The 21475-nt window shown below is 47.1% G+C and overlaps 1 protein-coding gene across 3 annotated transcripts; it reads right to left on the bottom strand.

The window, feature by feature from the left end:
* Positions 1-465: 465 nt before the first annotated feature.
* APBB3 (amyloid beta precursor protein binding family B member 3) lies at positions 466-19997 on the bottom strand. 3 transcript variants are annotated; one of them, XM_053397448.1, is made up of 13 exons: positions 19850-19997; positions 13100-13278; positions 11837-11913; positions 11243-11303; positions 8895-9041; positions 8066-8193; positions 7703-7708; positions 7507-7621; positions 6865-6952; positions 6462-6545; positions 6110-6225; positions 2757-2945; positions 466-2225 (listed from the first exon to the last, which is right to left on the bottom strand). In XM_053397448.1, the coding sequence occupies exons 1-13, from the start codon at positions 19896-19898 to the stop codon at positions 1992-1994; spliced, it is 1473 nt and encodes a 490-aa protein (XP_053253423.1). In that variant the 5' UTR covers positions 19899-19997; the 3' UTR covers positions 466-1991. The 3 variants fall into 3 exon arrangements, with proteins under 3 accessions (XP_053253423.1, XP_053253424.1, XP_053253425.1); XM_053397449.1 differs by lacking the exon at positions 7703-7708; XM_053397450.1 differs by lacking the exon at positions 11243-11303 and having other exon boundaries at positions 19850-19958.
* Positions 19998-21475: the final 1478 nt, after the last annotated feature.

The following is a 21475-nucleotide window of genomic DNA, read 5'->3' as shown; positions in this document are numbered from 1 at the left end:
TGGGCTTTTATAGGCCTTTGGTAGTTTTTCTCCTAAAGGACAATTTTCTGCAGATATGCCTACTCTTTGACCAAGGCAGATTAGAAAATGAGCAGCTATACAGATGGCAGACCACTCACCTCACACTGTTCCTGCTAATATCCATTCACTCCTTCCATTTACTCCACTTCTCTGCTGCCATTCATGGTAGGTAACAAACCACAGGAGGCAGGAGCTGTTCAATCTAGGCTTACTTGCTGCCTATCCCCCTTTCTGCCTACTTATATCATAGAAAAGGACTCAGCTCCTCATTCAGAACTTGGCATTTTCCACTTCCAGTTTAGCCTTGAAGTGAGCATGGCCATAGAGTTGACACTGGACAGTGACACCAAAGGGAAGTCATTCATTTCCCACCCATATCAGCAGCTCATTCTAGCACCAATAAAATTACCTGGAAACAGAGACCAAAGATAAAACAACTCTAGATTTCTTCCATATTAGTAGTTTATTTGCACAAATGATCAGATATAAAGTATCACTGAGGTAGACTTGAGTCTATCTTAATCTGGGGCTAGTTATAAATAAGATAAAGTTGATGGGTTACCTTATCTCCCAAACAGAAAAGAAAGGAACTTGTTTGGAGATTTACGCTTTTATCGCACCAGCCTTACTCCCCATTTCTGGACACAGATCAAATGAGACTCAGCAGTCACTTTTGCCAATGTTGGTGCAATAAGCTCTCAATATTTATAGGCTTTTTCTTTTTTTAAAAAATGGGGGGGGGGGAGAATCCACAGGCAGCTTTATATTCTCCTTACCTGCATCTTACAAGTGTGAATCGCTTGTGTCTGTCAGAGTTGCTAGCCAGCATTGGGTCCTACCATGATGGCCTGGTCAATTGATTGTTCCCAATCCAAGTGCCTGACTAGGCATGCTGGTGTTATTAGGACAGTAATGAGTTCTGATGACTCTCTCACTCACATACCAGACATTTTGCTAGTGAGCACTGGAGCTAAGTGCACCCTTTGATTATTCTAGGCTTCATTATGGTCACTGGCTTGTTTCAAAAGAATAGTTGCTACAGCACGTACAGAAGTTAAAGGATTAGCCCAGATGTTGCCAAAGAAACACAGGCCTGTTGCAGGCTACACTGTGAAGAGATAATAGTGTGGTGGCATTGATGGAACAGTGTATGGGATGTAGCCAACATAGCACTGTGTGAAGAACATCCAATTGCACAACGTGGACCCCCCTCCTCCCCCTGTGTGCCCCCTAAACTGTTATGGAGCAGATTTAGGGAGGGAGGGAGGGAGGGGGGTTGAGAGAGTCCTTATGTCTCAGTATGCCGATTCAAAAAGAAGAAACTATTTGTCACTTTTCAAGGGAAATGTGTATCTGTACTGACATCTGATCAATCCAGAGGCTCACAAGCATCTATTTGCTGCCGCAAATTAACACGAGTGGCTGTTCCATGGCCTGCCTAGGGTTGCAGTCAGGTTTCGTATGCCAAGCATTCATGCTACAAGCTGGGGAAGGAAGAGTGGCGATGCTCACAGCTTTTACTGCAAAAAACCAAGTGGAGCTACTGCTTCAAGCTACTGCTTCAAGCTGGCATGCCTGCTCTGCCCTGTTCCATAACCCACCCTGGGCAAGCAGGAACAACGTTTTAAGCCTGTGTGGTGCATTGGATGCTGCCTACTCCACATGCCAGGGAACATTGTCGGAACATTCAGGTGCAGCTTTGTTTATTCTTCCCGCTGAAAACAACATTGCCTCCTTCTCAAAGCATCTACATGGCAAAGGACTAGCAAAACTATGCATAACATGTCTAGAATCAGCCACAGACCTCTCTCAGGGGCCAGATTTGCTTGGATCTGTTGGCTCTTAGATTCAATGAAAGAGTCAACAGACAAAAGTACGCTATTTACATTCTGAACCTGGATATCAAAGGAAGGCCACTGTTAAGTATCACGAGGGGCCCACCATCCCTGTCTCACACCATATATTTTGGGCTAAGGGGTGTGTAGTATGGAATGTTTTTGGCGAAATGCTTCGAAGAATGAGAATAAACCCCTCTTGCGTGTAGTGGCCGCGCTGCCATTTTTCTGCAGGGAGTGCCCTGTGACAGGAAAGGAACAGACTGGCGAGTCGACTGACACTGTCCTTTTCATCTTCAGGATGGAGCGTGAGCCACTCTTTGGTCTCATTCGCGATGTAGAAGCCACTAAGCACTTCTGATACTGGACCTACCAAAGAAACAATAAGCAAATCATGGTGGATTTACAAAAGGCAGAGCTTACCAAAACCTGGTGGTTGCTGAATCTAGTTATTTCCTGACATAAATTCTTTCAGTCTATGATATATGCTTATAAAGCTCGGAGCAGCACATTTGTAAGTGGGGGGGGGGGAGAGAGCTCCAACAGCATCATCAATGCTTACAATGCACATATGAGAACCTTTGATGCAGGATCCCAGCTTCAGAGGCTTTGAAACTGCTGAGGGCAGAGATCAAACACTAGGGTTTCTAACTGATGGGGTGGAAGTGGGGTGAGATTGGTCCACTCTGAAGCTCAAAGTGGGCAGTGTTGGTTAAGAGGCCTTGCAAAGGGTGCAGCCCCCTTGCAGAAGCTGAACAGTGCGTGGCCAGGGTTTGGAAGGGAACCTTTTGTATGGCGCCTGGGATCCTTTGGTGGAAAAAAGGTGGGATGTAAATGTAGTTAATAAATAAATGGACATGAACTACTGAGCAAGCCCTGCTTAAGTGTCTTGGCATTTACCATGCATGCGGCCTGCACCGCTTCTGAGATGGTGCCGGCATCTGGCTCACACCAAAAAGCTGTGCACTGGAAACGTTGTTGGCCCATGTCAGTAATGAGTGCGAAGGTGTGGGCGTCTTTCCCAATCCCAATAAAAGTCACGTAGCGGACCTGACATTCCCACAGGCAAGAGCCGTCCTCATCCTCAGCCTCAAGAAAGAACACAAAAGAGATTAGACTTAAGGATGCATTCAGGCCAGCATTCTTCCTGCATTTCAGTTTTATCCTAGGCACTAATATTTATATGTCCTAGGCCAAATATTGAACCTGTGTGCACATTCTAATAAACCTGATGCAGTGGCCTTGGTATACAAATTCAATACATAATCATAGCATAGGCTTCCAACATTGTAAAGCATGCTAAATGAAAACAATAAGAAAAAAGGTAGATTTCATTGTTATACTGCAGCTTGCCTGGTGGAATGGTCTCCCCTCTCCTCCCCCCACCCATGCACTGTTCTTGGAGTTCTTCTGACCCCTCAGAGCCAGTTGTGGGGGTGGGGTGGGGAGGGGGAATCCCTGTTGCACAAGGGGAAGTCCTTGCGCAGGGCTCTTGATTATCTTTCTGTAATCCTTACAGCAATAAGATCCAGAGGGAAGCACAAACTGTGGTTGACTTTAGTAACCAGCCCAAAATATGTGGTCACTAAGATTCTGTCCCTCTCCTTCAGCCCAGGTTGTAGGTTCAGGTTGTATTCATTGGGGCTTCCTCCTCCATAAATGTACATAGGATTGCAGCGTTAAGCCAGAGGGAAAGTAAAGCCAGGCAGTGTGTTGCAGAGGAATTTTGAGCACCATCTCTAGCCTTCCTTTGGAACTGGAAAGTAGGGAGGGGGTCTTCCCCATAGTTGTGCAGCACCCCCAGAGGCTCAGTGCAGCTCCAGGGGAAAATCCCAACCACTTTCACAATTTTACTAAAATAAAATGGTACGCGCCAGGTGCTCAACCATTTGGCAGAAATTAGCAAAAGAAGGGGGGATCTCGTAAGGTTTTAGGAAACAGTGGGAAAATGTCGCTGCCCAGCGTGTATCACGGGCAACTCTTTAGTAATTTCTTTCACCAGATACCGTATTTTTCGCCCCATAGGACGCACCAGCCCATAAGGTGCACCTAGTTTTTTGGGGGGGAAATAAAGGGGGGGAATAATTTCCCCTCCAGGCGCGGGGCTGGGGCGGGGGAAGCCCAAGCTTCCCCGGACCCCAGCCCCCAGAACAGGCAGCTCTCCGCAAGCCGTGGGAGCCCAGCGTGGGCTCCCACGGCTTGCGGAGAGCTGCGCGAAGCTTGAAGCCTGGGCGTGCTGAGCTCAGCGCGCCCAGGCTTCGGCATGCAGGCAACTCTCCGCAAGCCGTGGGAGCCCAGCGCCGGGCTCCCACCGCTTGCGGAGAGCTGCACGAAGCCTGGAGAGTCCGAGAGCGATGGCAAAGTTGCACGCAGCTTTGCCATCACTCTCGGAGCTTGCGGGGCTGGGAGCGGGGGAAGCCCGAGCTTCCCCCGACCCCAGGCCCCAGAATGGGTCCCAGAGCGATGGCGAAGTTGCGCGCAGCTTCGCCATCACTCCCGGAGCTTGCCGGGCTGGGGGGATAGCTTCCTGAAGCCTGGAGAGCGAGAGGGGACCCCCCTCGCTCTCCAGGCTTCAGCGAAAGCTTGCATTTGCCCCATAGGACGCACACAGATTTCCCCTTCATTTTTGGAGGGGAAAAAGTATGTCCTATAGGGCGAAAAATACGGTAATATCATTTTTGCTGTCTTCTGTACCAATTCAGTCCATCCAAAGGAAGGTCTTAACTATATATATGTTAAAAAAGAATATGGGCTGCAGCAGTTTTCTACAATAGACTTTTCTGTCCCCCTGGTGTTACCCTCCACGGCTTCCTTTCTTAATTCCTTCTTCACCCTTTGGCACTCTTGGTGGTGGGCAGTAGAAGGTTGATTTTTTAAAAGGACATGTGAAGGGGCGTGCAGAGTGAAGAATACTCAAGTGAACCAAGGAAGCCGTCAGTCAGTGCACATGCAGGATCTCAATGGAGACCCCAGCAATGCCTCCTAATGATTTGTGACTACCGCAAAAATATATATCTTAAGCGGCAGCATTATTCTGGTATTCTGCTTTGAGACTGTGCCTAACAATTAGAACTGCCACCAGCACATAATTCTTATAGACAGTTTGTTTTATTTTGTGAGAGCCTATGAACAGAATGTATCGGTATTTTCTCTGACTGCACCAATGTTTATTCAAACAAATTTCTTGTAGTTCTGCCTTCAATTTCAGAAATATGTATTCATGACTAAAAAGGGTTTGTGCAGGCAGCAAATTTTTTTAAAAAGATCAATAAAAGGAAAGATGTTTTGTAACTGTCTCAGCCTCATTCCACAGAAACTTGTGATTAGTTCTCATTGAAATCAATAGAACAAACCAGCTACAAGTCACTTTCTCTGGACTTGATTCAGAGTCTTATTGTGTTTGCCATCTGTTCTCCGAAAACTGAAATCACTGGGAACAAAAAAGGCTAATGAGGGGTTTGCATGCCCACTAGTGAACTATTTTCCAAATTTGTATTTAATAAATTAAATCAAACTATGCACATAATCCAGTCCCATTGATTTCAGTGGAAAAGATCAATGAAACTGTTCAACTCTGTGATTGAAATCAATTGGACTTGTATGATCCAGCCAAAACTAAGCACTTTAAGGTTCCATTGATTTTGGTGGGAGAATTAAGCAGTTGCATCAATCTCTTTCACTGAAATAAATGGGATCTGAAAGTGCTTAGCTTTGTCTAGATCACACGATTGCCATGGAAAATGGCTAGCGTACAGTAAAATACTGAGGCTACACTCATAACACAATGTCTGCTCTGCTGCCCTCCCTGCATTGGGGGAGAAACATCTGCAGGAGGAAGCCTGTGCTGCTCATGGAGGATCCCTACACCACCAAGCTGATGATGATCAAGTGCTTCCAGGACAGAGCAGGACAGAGTTTGGGGTCACACACATAACATAGATTGTGTAGCCTTGAATATCTGGAGAGAGCTCATAGATGAACTAGGGCATTGGAAATTAGGTATAAAATCACTGGATTTCTACTTGGCATATGTAGAGCTAAGATGTCCTGACTACATGTGGCAAACTCCTGATTATGGCATTCAGCGACTGGCTTTACACTAAAGTCCAACGGTCCTCTTGTCATTCTGGTCTAGCTCCTTTTCCAGTCTCTCAGCCTCTGGGGCAGGCAGGATGCCAGATAGGAGGGCTACTGTCAGTCACTTGGTCAGAGGAGAAAGCTGCCAGGGAGGCCAGTATCACAAGGAGCCTTACCTCAGCTTGGTCTGCTTGCATCACTGAGTCTGAAACACTGACAACAGATGGAGTCCACTGGTCACGGCCATGGCTGCTCACCAGGTCTTCGATGGCAGTATTTAGCATATCCATCCCTGAAGTGGTGAGGCAAGAAATACATGGGTGATCCAAGGGAAAGTGAGAATGCTCATCAGCCACAGAACAGGGTTCTCTCAAGACTTCCACCATAACTGGGGCACAGAGAAGGGCCCCCTTTCAGATTTTAGGGGTTGACAGACTTGGTAAGGGAGGAGGTGCCCCATAAGCAATAACTTCACCCATTGAACACACCAGAGATAGGTAGCAGAATTCAAAGAGCACAGCTACTTACCCATGGCCTTGGACACTGGTGAGGTGCCAATATACAAAGCTTCATATTTCCGGACAGACTCTCCCACGGCATCCAGAATGTCAACTGCCCGAAGCAAAAGGAGGAATTCAACGTCACACTGAAACAAATGCTTCATCAGCACAAACATTTATGTTTGCCTGATGGAACAACCTCTCTTCTTCCCAGACACAGTTCTGAGGGTTCTCTCAACCTTCTCCCAGCCAACTGGGGTGGGTGGGGAGTCCTATTAGCCAAATCCAGCACTTTATTTCAAGGAAGAAGTAGGGATGCTTCTTTAGACCAAGGATGGGAATAATTACTTCAATTCTGTCAGAGCACGGAACTGATAAAGTGCTGACAGGTGCCCCAGAAAGGGACTCATGGGATTTGTAACTTTTGTTACCTTGTAGAGAGACGTCATCTGGAGTGACAGGTTCAAAGGTAACAGATCGGCTGAGGCTGCTACTTGCCACGGCTCGCTCAGCCATGATCTGTAATACAGAGAAAGGTCATGAAAAGTTGGGACCACCTGCTGGAACTTCCCACCTAAACTTGGGTAGTGGTGGTGGCAAAGCTCAGGGAGAAGACCCTCCTAGATGGTAACCCAGGAGAAAGTATAGAAAGAACATTCCCAGTCTTCAATGACATGGCTAGAAGTTGCAATTCAAGTGGGAATCCCATTAGCTTTATGAATGTTTACTCAGAAGTAGGTTCCCCTTCTTTCAGTAGGACTTACTGCCAAGTAAGCATGCACAGAATTGCCACTCTCCTTATAGCTGTGCCCCTCTACCAACAAGGACTGCTAGACTCCTAGAAATCTGACAAGATTCATTTAATACAGAGGTCCGATGAATGCATGGTTCAGAGGAATTTCTTCCAGCCCCCAGCCAACCAGGATGAAATTCCATCTGCCACCTCCTTGCAAAATGAGAGCAGCCTGGTGCAGGGGACTGGTGCTGCACTTCAGGGGTTGGGACACTCTTCCTTCCTCGTGTGTGCATGTGTGTATGTAGGGAAAGAACCATGCCAGAATCAGCAGGGATACCTTGGAGCACATTTCATGCAGGGCCTTGGCAATGGCCTTGGCAGGCACATTGCAGTGGAAGACGTGGCACTTCAGCATACACGTGTCCTTGTCACTGGCCACGAAAGCAAAATCCCTGCAAGGAGAGGAGAGCCCAGTAAGCAAGGGCAGGGCTCCAGGCACTGGTCCTTGCTGCAGAAGGAAGAAGGGGCCTTACCTGTCCCTTGGGTCAAGCACAGCATGTAGGGAAAGAAAGAAAAATCTGGTTAATGCAGAATCCCTCAAGAAGCAACCCTCTTAATGGGCTGTGTGCTATCAGCTGTAATAGTTTCTGGCAAGAAGAGCAAAGGTTTCTTTGTAGTGAGCAGAAGGACCTCGTGGCAAGGCGAGGACAGCAAGATGGACACAGAGAGAGAAAGAGAGAGAGAGAGAGAGACCACCATTTCAAGATTCTCCCTCCTAAGGGGCCTGTGGCTCAGTTTGGTGCAATGCTACAAGACTGAGGAGTTGTCCTTCATATTAATTTCCAGCAGCAGAAAATGCCCTCTCCTCTCCACCCCCAGAGCAAAGGTTCCCTCACCTGCCGTGGTTGCATCCCACACCCCAGACACGGATGTTGATGATGGGTTGGGAGTGGATGAGGCTCTGGTCCAAAGGATCCACTAAACTCATTGTGTCCTTCTTCAGGATCATCACCATGTTTTGGCCCTGTAAAGTGAAGACTAGAGGACTGTGACTGAGATACAGTGCAGGGGTAGGAAAAAACTTCCACTTGCCTCTTGCAACTAGAGCGATAATGATGTCCCTTTCCTAGGGAAAACAGGGACTGGCATGTTTATCCACCCAGCAGTGCATAAGAACACCTGTATGTAATGCCATGGACTGAATGGGTGCATTTTTGGCAAATATGCACAAGGAAGAGGATATGCACAAGCTCATGCCTGGGTCCCTGCCAAAGGTGGAAAGGATGCAAAGCATGCCTAGACCCAGGAAATCAATTGCTCCATTGAAGGGTGACAACTTGAATAAAATATGGAGGGGGCAGACAGAGGTGGAGCTAGTTGCCTCAGTGCCCAGAGTGGCACAAATGCTGTGCACCCGGGGGCGGGGCTAGTCACCCGCAGGAGCGGGGCAGGCGTCCCAGGGGGTGGGGCAGTGATGTCAAACCCCCCCCCCATGGATGACACCCGGGGCAGACCGCACCTACCACACTCCCTTCCTCCGCCAGTGGCAGGTAAACCCCATCTCACATAATTGATCACAAGATATGGTACCAGCACACCATTGGAATGGCAATGCCCGTCCACATAGGAATTGGCCCCTATGGCTGCATTCAGCACAAGGGCTGCTGGAAGTCTATGTGGGAGAACACATTTGAGTAGATCTCTCCCTGGGCCTCCCGCACTCACCTCGCCCCACCTGTCCGCAGGGTCCCAGTCGTCACACTTGTTCTGGGAGAGCTGCTGGATGCAGTTATTCACGGCAATGCTGCTTTTGCCAGGAGCCAAGTCCTCCTCAGGGATTTCTACCCAGCCCAACGAACGCACAACGAAGCACTGGCAAGAGAGGGGCGGAGGGGTCACCATAAGGCCTTGGCCTTCCTAGCTCACCATTGGCTATGCAGCCCAGGCCATTGGCAGCTTTTTGTGACCTTTTCAGCTCATGTGAACTGGAGCAGCCCCTCCCTCCCTGACTGTACCTCAAATCTAGCCATCATGAACACTTCTGGAGAGCATCAACTGATACCAACACTGCCAATTCATTGTGCTCTTCTTTACCACATTGTATGTCACAAAGGAGTCCTCATGCCTCTCCTTATTCATAGGATGTCCCACCAGATTAGGGATGGGGAACTTTTTTCACCCTGAGGGCTGCAATCTTTTGGAGGGGGGCATGGCTCACATGCCAGAGGCAAAAGTGGGTGGAGCAAGAGGGACTGGACTAGATTATCCTTGGGGTCCCTTCCAACTCTACAGTTCTATTATTCTAAGAAATGTGGTTTTCACCTTTGCACAACAGATGAGTTCCTACTCACGCCCCTCTCTGTCCTCCACCTAGACAATCAGTAAGCATTATCAGTGTTCAGTGACACATCCCAGGCAGGCAGAAACATTCAAGGAGGGTGCAGGGCCAGTGAGGGTCTGGGGAAAGAGGCCTGGAGGGTCACACTCAGCCCCTGGGCCTCTGAGGTCCGTCCCCCACTCCTTGTGCTGCATGGAGGAGGACTAGAGGTATAGAAAGTGAGGCTTTCCTAGCTTCTTTTCCCTCATCAAATCGTAGCTTGTTAAGGATTCATAGCTCAGACTGGTGTGTCAGTGAACTAGTCTTAATTGCCTTCCTTCAAATCTCTAATTATTTACCCATGTAGGAAAAACACTTCCCCTCATTCCCATACTTCCCAAGTGCCCCAGGACATCCTGTTTTTTCACAGGAGATTGTGGTGGCCATTTTGGGTGCTGCACTCTTGCGCTGTGCTCTTGCCCTGAACAAAAATCACTTTTTTAGGGCCATGATCTCATGTGGCACCCAGGAGCGCATTCCAGAAGATGCGCATCCTGGTTTTGGCTCCAAAAAAGTTGGATGGCACGCCTTCAGGTGAGAGAAGGGAACAGCAAACCAGCTCTGTGTAATTGTATGTGAACTCTCAAAATGAAATAAATCACAGGTGACACTGCAGGGAGATGCTGTCAAGGATAAACCTACCTAAAAGGGTATGGATGGGAAAGGCCATTATCTCCTGCCCACATCAGAGACAAGTTCTTCTGCAGATAATATCTGACTGGAAGTGGTAGAAGTTCCAATCCTGAAAATTTGCTTTTAGAAAGTCCTTCCCTCTCCTGCTTTCTAAAGCATTCTTTAATTATTATTTTGCTATAAATTGGACTTGCAGTGCTGTGTGATTTAAGAGCTGTTTAATTCTGATTCGGTATTAGGTAACTCTGGACTGAATAACTTATTCTTCTGAGGCAGGGTACTTCATACATGTTTATAGTGATCTGACAACAGGGATGGATGGCACAGTTACTCATCTGTCTTCACCAAGCACAGCACACAAGCCAGTTCACAATTAAAATTACAACTTATCCAACTAAAACAATAGATTCCAAAATACTTGAGCTATGTTTAAGTTCTGGGGAAGGAGCTTGTAATTTTTAAAAATAATTATAAGAGAGGTATCATTCAGTTTTTAAAAAAACACATAGGTTAACCAGTTAAAAATAGTTCAGTTACTTGATAAACTATTTTATCAAGGAAAGAGGCCACAGGGTTCAAGGATAGTTGAGGGAACATCACAAAGGACATGGATAAGACCACTCAACATGCATAGATTACTCATTTATACCATCTAGCCAATCTTTCACATGAATGAAAGGGTAGTTATAACATATTGAGTGGTACTGGGAATGCACTGTAAAATGCCAAGGGAATATTCAAAGCAGCTGCCATGATTTTCAGAGCAGTACCAGAAGGTGATACATGCCAGCTTCTCCAAAATAGGAGAGACTCCCAGGTTCCAATGAAGAGCCTGATATATTGTGTTGTGAACTGCCCTAAGATATATGGGTATAGGGCAGTATACAAATTTAATAAACAAACAAACAAAGCTCACAGAGGGGTAAATTTTCTGCAGCAGTCTCGAAGGGCGGGCCTTACCTATGCTGAATCTGGACCCCTTGCCTCAAAGAAAGGAGCTTCCTCAATCAGCCAGGTTTCTGAGCTACATACCCCCTGTGTCCCCCACCTCACCTGACTGTACCTTGGAGCCAAGCTCTGGGTTGCCCTGGTGATGCTCCTCCCCATGCCAGCTCACTGATGTCCTGTAACAGGTAGACAAGCATAGCAGTGACATGGAGGTTCTCAGTCGTGGCATAACTCTAGCGAGCGTCTCTTCATCCCCAGAGTGGCAGCTGTGGATCCCATCGTTCTCTCAACTCTCCAACACATCATTAAGTTTAATTCACTTACATTAAGTTTAATTCAATGGTTCCAGCCTCCATTGGTCCTAACCAAAGGCTTGTCAGCTCTAACCCTATTGATGTGATTTGCAGGGACTAGGCACCTCAAGCCTGTACTTTGCAAAACCCAGTCCTTTCCCATTTTGGTGGAGCCATCTGAGTAGGATGGAGATTGGAGCAGACGATCAGTATTTCTTTATGACTCAAAAGTTAGACCAAAGACTTGTGGGATGGAAACAAACCTGCTTGCTTCTGCATCTGCACAGAGCTGGGCTACCTGTGAGGTCACCAGAAGAGACCATGAACAGGTCCTAGAGCCCTCTTTCACTTTTACTCAGATTCGATGTGCCCTAGTGTTTGGATGAAATGCCCCTGCCCCCAGGAGACAACCCTACCTTCTGGGCAGCGATGCCATCGGACTTGGGATAGGTCTCTCCCTTGGCAGATGTCTTACTGCTGCAACCTGAAGATCCTGAATGAAGACAGAAAAGAAGGTTGTGAAAGTGAAGAGAATGTGGCACTGTTGTTTTATTAACACTGAGGCTCAGCCGAGCAGCTAAACTGTGTAAGGAGAAATTCAGTCTATGGTTGCGAGCAGTTGAGCCATGAAACATTTGTGAGGATTTTTAAAATATAAAATAGAAGGGAAAATCCCGGGAGGAGGGGGAGAGGGAATTGGCCAGCTTAAGCCACTATAGTAGTCTGGAGGGATGTACACCTTGATATTAAAAAGCTCTTATCCCCACACTTCTAATGAAGTACTGAGTCCTTTAGCACTATTTAGACAGCACAGGAACATTTCAGAAAGGTGGGAAAGAAAAAAAAACATGTCATCTGCAAGCCCCAAGCAGAACTACAAGGACTTCTGTTTTGGGCTGGCTGGAGCTGTGAAGGAGAGAACTTGTGAAAGGAGCTGAGGGCATATTTTGTTGTACTCTCCATTTGTTTTCTTCTAAAAAAGCAAATTCTATCATGATTTTCAAAACAGATGCATTGAGCCAAGTCCTAATGGAAAGCAGTTTGGTACCCCAATAGACAATGTTACTTTACTGCATGAATAAAAAAAGATCATTATGGCAAATCAATAGATCTTAGCATTGATTACATCTATTTTATCCTAGGCATTCACAGTGCCTTACTGGATAGCTTCTGCTGACTAATGCTACAATCCTAAACATACCTGGAAGACCCATTGAAATCAATCCAAGTAAACGAATTTAGGCTTTTTAAGACATTGCATTTTACAGCAGAAGCGCCACGGAAAATGCAGCTGTAATCTCCCTCTCTCCACAGCTGTTCACCCAGTCAAGTGACTCAGTTGACCCCATCCCAGTTCATGCCCTCTGGATGTTATCAGTCAATGGAGTCAGCTTTGAAAGCCAGAAGTCCCTGTTGCCCAGTAAGAACAAGAAGATCATGCAGAAGCATGCAAACCTACAAATGGTGCCAGGTGGGACTGACAGTCCACAGTTACTACTCTGTTAAATTTTACCACACAAGGCTCTGTATATGTGTCACCACGAGACACAGGCGAGTGCATTTATGGGTATATGTAAAGAAAAACAGCAGCCCTAGAGAGAACAAGGGTTGGGCTGCTGGCATTACTTTCCACATGGGTCCTGTCAATCATACACAAAAAGGCTTTGGAATCCTGATACCGTTTCTGGCAATGCAGCTTCCCCAGTGTGCGCTAAACCAGAGGGGCAAGATGGGTGTTGCCACTGGGTGGTGCCCGTGGGCACATGCCAGTAGTAGGTCCCAGAGGAGTCGTGGATTTTCCTCCATCCTGGGGGAAGATCAAGATCTGCCTCCAGATTCTGGTCGTTCCATAGGTTGTCTAAAGAGAGAAAAGACTTCAGATGAGGAAAAGGGCAAGTTTCATTTCAAAGGATGGTGACAACAGCTTCTACAGAAAGGCAGAAAAAAGATACATCAAAATGCCACTCTCTCTGTTTTAAGACACATCATTTCTGAATATTCCAGCTGAAAAATCTAATGTGGAATAACAACAGAGGACAGGTGCATGAAGGATATACATGTACATGCTTCCATCTATTCTTACAAACCACAAAATATTTCTGGACATTTCCTGACTGTCCAGTCCTTGCTGGGCAGTCCAGTGGAAAATTTCAGTCAGTTTTTACTCCTATATTTGCAAGGGTTAAACTTAAAGCCTTCTTCTCCCTAGCTGGTTAATAAAGAGTTAACAAAAGTCAAGGATGTAGTAACATTACACAGTAGGGTGTTCAGCATTGAACAGAAGATTCAACACTGTAAAGATGTGAAATCAATACCCACAACCCCCACAGCCATCACACAGATACCAGAAGCAGAGCACATAGTAAAACTATGGAATTTGTTCCCAGAAACAGTGGTGATGGCCACCAACTTGGACGGCTTTTAAAAGGGATCTGACAAATGCATGCAGGATAAAGCTATCAGTGGCTACTAATCATGGTGTCTATGCACGATCTTCAGTATCAGAAGCAGTATGCAAAATTTCTGGAAATCCTAAAAAGCACGGTTTTAATGAGGAGTGAGATGGAGCCCAGTTTCCCTCCCTCTCTACTTTCCTGGAGAATGAATGTACAGGCACCAGAATGTGAAACCTGCTGTTTCCCTGCAGGACTTCCAGGAGCAGAGCTATGACCGTAACTGTATCTGCCCCAGCGCACACAGCTAAAAATACCCAAAGGTCAGTGTGCCCCTTCTGCTTTATTATCCTGTTGATTCTCCCAGTATGGAGGGGACAGAAGGTGAATAATCCATCACTTGCCATTCAATTACATACTGCAGGCCCTGCTGTCTCTTGCCTGCCAAGCTGCATTCTATTTAATCAGGTCTCACCATCCTTTAGAGTGGCTCAACCAGCTGCCAGAAGTAGCAGCACAGAGGTTGACACTTCCCGCCTGCAGAGATCAGAGCAGAGAAGCACCAACCAAACTGCTTTCTGACATTCACACATTTCCTGACTGCCAGTTGTCTCCCAGGAAACAGCACCCAAGAGCCTGACCTGCACCAGCAAAGGCTGCGCTGATGGACAGCCATGACGCACAGACCATCTGAAATTATTCTCCAGAGCAGCCTTCTTCAGGTAGCAAGCCGTTTACACGCAGCATCGCACCTCGCAGGCTGGGCAATTTTCTCCCTGCCACACGAAGCTATTTCTGTGCCAAACTTTGTGGCAAGATGCTAGATGTGAGCAGACGGATATGCTGAGGCTGTTGCTATGGGGAATAAGATAAAATAGCCTCCAAGTAGCAGTTGATTTGGGTGCCTCTGGCTGGACTGAATGTGGCTGGCTGTTCACACCATTCTGGAAAGGGTAGCCAGAGCAAAATGCAGGCACTCCTAGTGACTAATCAGTATGCACAAGCACAGCAAGAACTTAACTGTTAGAGTCAATAGACAAATTCTCCTGACTGCCACTGGATTCATCAAACTGGCTCCCAATTAACTAGTTGAAAATTATAATTAAAGCTTGTTGACTTCACCTTAATGATGCCCCCATTCAGGCAATTTCCTGAACTTGTCCGGGCTCAAAGTGGGGACAAGAAGGGCTGCACATGCAAGTCCCAGCCACTTGCATTCGGTTGAATGTGCTTAGAGACCTCATCACTGTCAGGATCCCTGTCTTATCAGCGTTTTTCTTCACAATGAGGATTTGAAGCATGTTCCCATGAATGCACTTAGAAACCCTGTGCAGATGTCTAAAAGGAAGCCTGTGTGCCCAGGGGGTGTTAGAATGGGGCTTAAGCACGCTCATCTCTGCCCATACCCACTTTGAGGCTACAGGTGAACACACAAACAGGTCTTATGTGTATTCTCACCTGGGGAAGCAGACTTAAATCCAAACCATAGCAAAATTGTTGGTCTTTCAGGTTTGTATTTTTTCTATAACAGACTGTGTCTCTAAAAGTTTTTCTGAAAATCCTGGAAATTGATAGTGGATCTGGCAAGTTTTCCTGAAAAAGAATGCTCCAATTTTCCATTTCCTCCAAATAGTGTCCTGCCCTGAAATTCATACTCAGCGTAGCTCAGGCAGTGAGCTGACATCTTAATTCAACCAAAGCTGAGTTCTAGTTTTAATCATTTACCTCTGCCATCTGCTCTTGTTTTCAGAAGTACCCACTTTGGAAAAATTGGTGATATCCACATTTTGCAAAGAGAAATGGAGTGTCTTCCATTTGCCTGGCCTCTCTTTTCCTTCAAAATCCTAGGAATGTGGGAGGCAAGTTTCCCTGTTCATCAGCGTGGCAGGGAGTTAGAGCAACAGCTAGTTTTGCTGTAAGACCACCTGCATAAAGGAATGCGGTCGGAATGAAGCCCCAGCCCTCCACTGTCCAACTCGGCCTATTTGTATCCAAATGCCGCAAATGGCACTCCATCCTTTTCCCACTTTAATCATCTAGCATCACAGGTGAGTCAGATTTGGCAAAGAAACTGTCAGCTGCTGACTTCCAAATGCAAGGACATAACAAAGGATTAGCATCTAACCAAGTCCACCACTAACTTGCCCTCTGTAGAGAAGCAGTTGGTCAGTAATGGTGCAATCTGAAGATCAGCAAGAATAAAAAGGAGAGATCACTGAAGAATAATACATGCTTTTCAAGGCAGCATTATTCTTTAAGAAGCAAAACAACAAACAAACATCAGTGAGGTAGCTGTAGGCTTAATTTTCTCTGTCGTGGGGTTTGGGAACTGGAATGGAGAGGCTATTCATACTAAACAGCAAGTTAATAAGAAAGATTATGTAGATTGGCAGGGTAGGGGAGAGATTTACAGGTTCTTTGCCATAGCCCTCTATGTGCATACCTGGCCTGCACACCAAGCTGTGTGTTGACTTGCCCAAAATTACACAAAATAAATAGTCCCTAATTCTGTGTGCACTCCAACTATTAGGATATGACAGCAACTAGGAACACTCAACACTACCCAGAATTAGAGCTTCTATTAACAGCTTTCATTAAACTACAGCATTCACCTCAAGGCCCCTTCATAATCAAAGTGTGTTGACTGAGTTATGAGACGTGAAAGAGGACAGAACACCTACACCTTGAAGAGTTATGCAGAAATGGGACTTGGAGCAGGCATAGCTTGTCACATATGCTGCACCTTCTAAAACTCCCACTACTACACAACTATTAAAGAACACCGTCTGCTTTTACATCTGGCCACGCTAATTGCCAAATGGTCAGTGGGAAAAGGGTTAAACATATCCTCCCTATCACTACAGCTCTGAGCAAATTCATACTGCAATAGAGTAAGAAGAAAAGAAGTTAGATAATTTGTGCATCTCACCATAGTATTTTGTTTGATAGGCTTTTGTATGGTGGCTTCTTATAAGATCTGTGCTGCTAAGGACCCTTTGTACAGTAGAATTGCCTCTTCTACTGTCCCTTTACTAAAATGGTTGCACGGGGGGGAAATAACATCTTAACCTTCCTCCTCCCTACCTTGGCAAACCAATAAATTGTTACGCTTGTGCCAAGCTCTGAGAATTTAATCAAGGAAATGCAGCTTTCACAGATGGGATTGATTTGGCTAGAACAGTGATGTCCACAACTCAGTGCAGCCCGTTCCTCCCAATTTTCAGGCCTTGGGAATGGAATATTTGGGATGAGGGATGGTAGTAACTTTCCTTCATTTTTACTTGCAAAGAAATGGAAGCATTTCCCCTCTTGGAAAAAGGCAGCAGATGGGCTCAAAAAAGCTGGGAAATTGTGTGGGAGTGATTTTCTTAGCAAGTACCGTACTTATCTTTAGCAAAATCCTGCTCTCTTTGCAAATCTTGCAGGTTCAGAGCAAAATTTTGTCTTTGAGAGTGAATCTTGAGAATCTCCAAATAACATAGCTCTTCTCAAACAGACCCAGATACATTTTAAGTGACAATTGGCAGGTGGTAACCAAGGAGAGGGTGTGGTGCCATGCCTATTAAAAGCTCTCGACACAGAGGTGCACTGGCACCAAGTTTATTGTCTTGCCAGCACCAGGCAAATATGCTTGTATTTGCCCAGGTTTGGAATATCAATATAGCATCTATGGATGCAATGGCCTCCCCTGGCATATGTAAGACCTATGTGTGCCCCCTCTCTGTGCTCACTACCCGTTTTGAGTACATACAGCTGGAGGAGGTGGTGGGAAGAGCAAAATGCAAAGCTCTGTGTGCTTTTTAAGACTCAGGCTCAGATCTGAACAGCAAATAAAATGACCAAGAGGTAAGAAGGAAAGTGAGTATCAGAGAGGAAGGAGAATGATCTGGGTGACTGAGAGAAGGAAAACATAGTAATGAAGGGGAAGGTGAGGCGATAGCAGGATGCCACATGAATCCAGGTGGAAGAAAGACCTGGAGAAAGAGAGACAGACAGACAGACAGACAGACAGACAGAATGGAGTGGCAGAGACAGGCGAAACACGTACACCCATGTCAGACCAGGAAACACCCATCCTCTTGAAACTTCAGGTTTTTTCACTGGCTTATCAGCAGTACCACATCACAGATCACATCTGTTCCTATTGACTGAACCATTGATCTGAGGCAAAGATCCCTATGGGCCCTCATCCTTTTTCAAAAGGGAACTCCTCAAAACCACCATCAAACCATAGTTCGCCCCTGTATCCACATATATTTATTGATTTTTTTGTCACCCTCTGCAAAACTCATGAAGATCCATGCCTAAATAATTTTTTTTTGTGATGCCTAGATAAATGTTTTTTGTGATGCTGGCAAGCACTGGATCTGTTACTTTTTACTGTGTAGTATACCACAATGAACTTTATCTTGGTGGTTTATTTTAGAGGACACTATGTGAAACTATTGAAATTGAAGGGGATCTGTTGTTTATTTTATCTTAAACTTTCATTGTCAGAAACAAATAAAACATCAAAATAACCATGTTGATATACCAGAGGTCCTGTAGCATAGACTGCACAGGTTTGGTTAGTGATATTACACCCGAGTGTATAGCTTCCCTACCCTTGAAGCATGCAGGCAACTTCATAACTACATTTCTCCCCTCCCCACCCCCTTTTTGACAAGTACCCTCCCTCATGGCCCCAGAGCTGCTGGGCCACGACAGCAGCATTGGAAAGCAAGGAGGAGGGAGGGAGGCAGCCAGCCAGTCAGCCAAGGCTGGTGAGGGCCCAGGTCAGCAAGCTGATGTTTGATGTGGTATAAGGGGTGAGTAGATGATGAGTTAGGCTTTCATGAGTAAGAAGAGGGAGAGGGGTGGCTTTGGCAAGGCATAAAGGGAGAGTATTGGTGGCTTTGGTGAGGGGTAAAGGGAGATAATGAGTGGATTTGGTGGGGGTGGGGTGGGGGTAGGCAGGGTTGGTGAGTGAAACAAGGAAGAACATAAGAAGGCCCTACTAGGTCAGGACAATGGGTTATCTAGTCCGGCATCATGTTTTCACAGTGGCCAAGTGGATGCCTATGGTGCAGAACTTGCTATGGTTCCCTGGAGACTTTCTTGCAGTTCAGAGTGCCTGAAGTAAGAGCTCTCCTGTCAATATGAAAGCAACGGGGAGTGAGTGTAATTCAGAAGGTGGTTAACCCTGGACTATTAGACTGAGATCCTAAGCGTATCTCTTGGGAATGAATTCCACTGAACTTGAAGGGACCTTCTTCCATACAGTTGTATTTAGACTGGGTTTTTGTTGGCCCTGTCATCGCAGGCTTGCCTTTCTATTCTGCACACAGTAAGAAACTGATGAAATATGGTACAATTTATCCTTTGCGTGTGTGTTGTACTCCTAATCCTGTGAAGTTGGGGAACTCAAGGGGGATTTCAGAACTCGAGCCAACTTTCCCTAGGGTCCAGCGGGCTTCTCCTTTCAGCACCATGGAAAGCTCCCCGGAGGCTGCTGCCCCCGCCCCCAACGCAAAGCCAGAGAGCGGGACAACAGGCGGCGCTGATCCTCTGCCCCACGGCGTCGTGCAAGGGGTCGCCATAACCCTTTCCCCGACAGCAAGTTTCCCACTCCCTCCTTTTCTCCCCAAGCGACAAACAGCCTGAGTGGTTTGTAGTACATAGGGGGGACCTGGGGACACGGAGAGGGAGCGCGCACCCTCGCTGCTTCAGCCGAGCCACTGGGTAACCCCTTACCCAACTCCCCGGGAGCAGAACTTGGTCGAAGAGCCCGAAGTCCCAAACCGGCCGGTGAGCGAGGCAATGCTCCCCGCACGGGGCTGGGGGGAGTCCGGGCGCCCCTTCCAAAACAGCCGCGCAGGCGAAGGGAAGAGGCGCTCGCTCGCGCGATCACGCCCGCCTCCGTCATGGAGACGCCCGCCTGGCTCTTCGGCGGCCCCCGCTCTCCGGAGGGGGCTCCACTTGGGGCTGCGCCCCCAGCACCCCCGGGTGGGCGCCGCGACCATCTTCCCCACCCCAGCCGGCGCCCCTTGCTCTTACCGTCGCAGTTGACCAGGATGATGGCCAGCATATAGTCCTTGCCGAGCATGGCTTCGCTCGGTGGGGCGGCGAGCAGCCCCGAGCGCGGAGGACGGCGGCAGGAGCAGCAGCGGCAGCAGGAGCGCTGTGCCAGAGGCCGGCCCCAGAATGCGGGGCGGGCGGAGCGAAGAGCCCGGACTGGGCAGATCCGGGAGGAGAGAGATGCTGACGAGGGAGGGCGATCCAAAGCCGTGACGCAAGAGGCATCGTGCAACACCGAGGCCCACGGGCTCCAGTGGGACTTGGCCTCCCAAATTGAGCGTGCACAGAATGGCAGCCCAAGGTGGGAGGAAGTGTCTGCTGATCTTACTTCCGAGTAAACAGGCTGGGGGGGAAAAGAGCCTTCCTGGATCAGGCCAAGGACCCACCTCGTCCAACCTCCTGCTCTCAGACTGGTGGACCACATGCCCCTGATAAGCCCACCAAAAGGACCAGAGCTTTCCACACCTGCGATTCCCAGCAACTGGTATTCTGAGGCACACTGCCTCAAGCACTGGAGCCAGAACACAGCCACAAACACTCCATAAATTTCTCCAGCCCTCTTTTAACGCAATCCAAGTGGGTGGCCATTACAGTCTCTCGAGGTAGCTAATTATTTAGCCTACCCTGAATGTTCCAACATTTAGCTTAATTGGAGAACCCCACTGTTCTAGCATTATGGGAGAGAGAAACTCCTTTCCCACTTCCTTTACACCTTGCATAATCTTATACACCTCTTAACACCTTATTACACATTTTTCTAAACGAAACAGCCCAAAATATTGTAACCTGCTCCAACCCCTTGATAATTTTGCTTGCCTTTTTCTGCCTCCTTTCCAGCTACACAATGTCCTCTTTGCAGTGAGGTGGCTAGAATTGTGCACAGTACTGTATTACAGTATAATGACACTTTGTATAACGGCATTATGATACTGGTAGTCTTATTTTCAATCCCTTTCCCAACGACTCCTATCATGGAATTCACCCTTTCACAGTTGTCACACACTGGGTCAAGATCTTCATCCAGCTACCCACTATGATGCTTCTTCTGTGCCTTGAAACACGTCCACTCTCTATGGGTTGGGCAACCAAGTCAGAACTTGGGAGGGACACCAGAAGCTGCCTTATAGCAGCTCAGCTCCACATTGTCTACTACACTGACTGGCAGTGGCTCTGGGGTTTTTTGGACATGGGTCTTTTCCAGTTCTGCCTGGAGATGCTAGTAGTTGAAAGAGTTGGAGGGGATTCCAATGGTCTTCTAGTCCAACCCCTTGCAATGCATGAATCTAAAGTATAAATGACAGATGACCATCCAATCCCTGCCTAAAAAAACTCCAAGGAAGGAGAGTCCACCACCTTCCGAGGAAGTCCGTTCCATTTCATGCAACCAAAGTAATGGGCTGTAATCCATCAAAGTGTAAACCTTAATAAATTTGTCCAGACTTTAAGGTGCCACAAAGCGCTTCGTTGCTATTTTTTTGCCCCAAGAGACTAACCCAACTACCCCTGTGGTTGACTGACACTCATCTGTCTTGGGAGACAATGGAAGTGTGCGCCTTTTGCGGTGTAGTCAAACCTTTGGAAAGTTAGTGTGTACTGTGGCTGTAG

Source organism: Podarcis raffonei, chromosome 7 (assembly GCF_027172205.1).
Source record: "Podarcis raffonei isolate rPodRaf1 chromosome 7, rPodRaf1.pri, whole genome shotgun sequence".
Lineage (NCBI taxonomy): Eukaryota > Metazoa > Chordata > Lepidosauria > Squamata > Lacertidae > Podarcis > Podarcis raffonei.
Note: the sequence above shows the minus strand (reverse complement) of the source record. Positions and strands in the feature narration are given on the sequence as shown.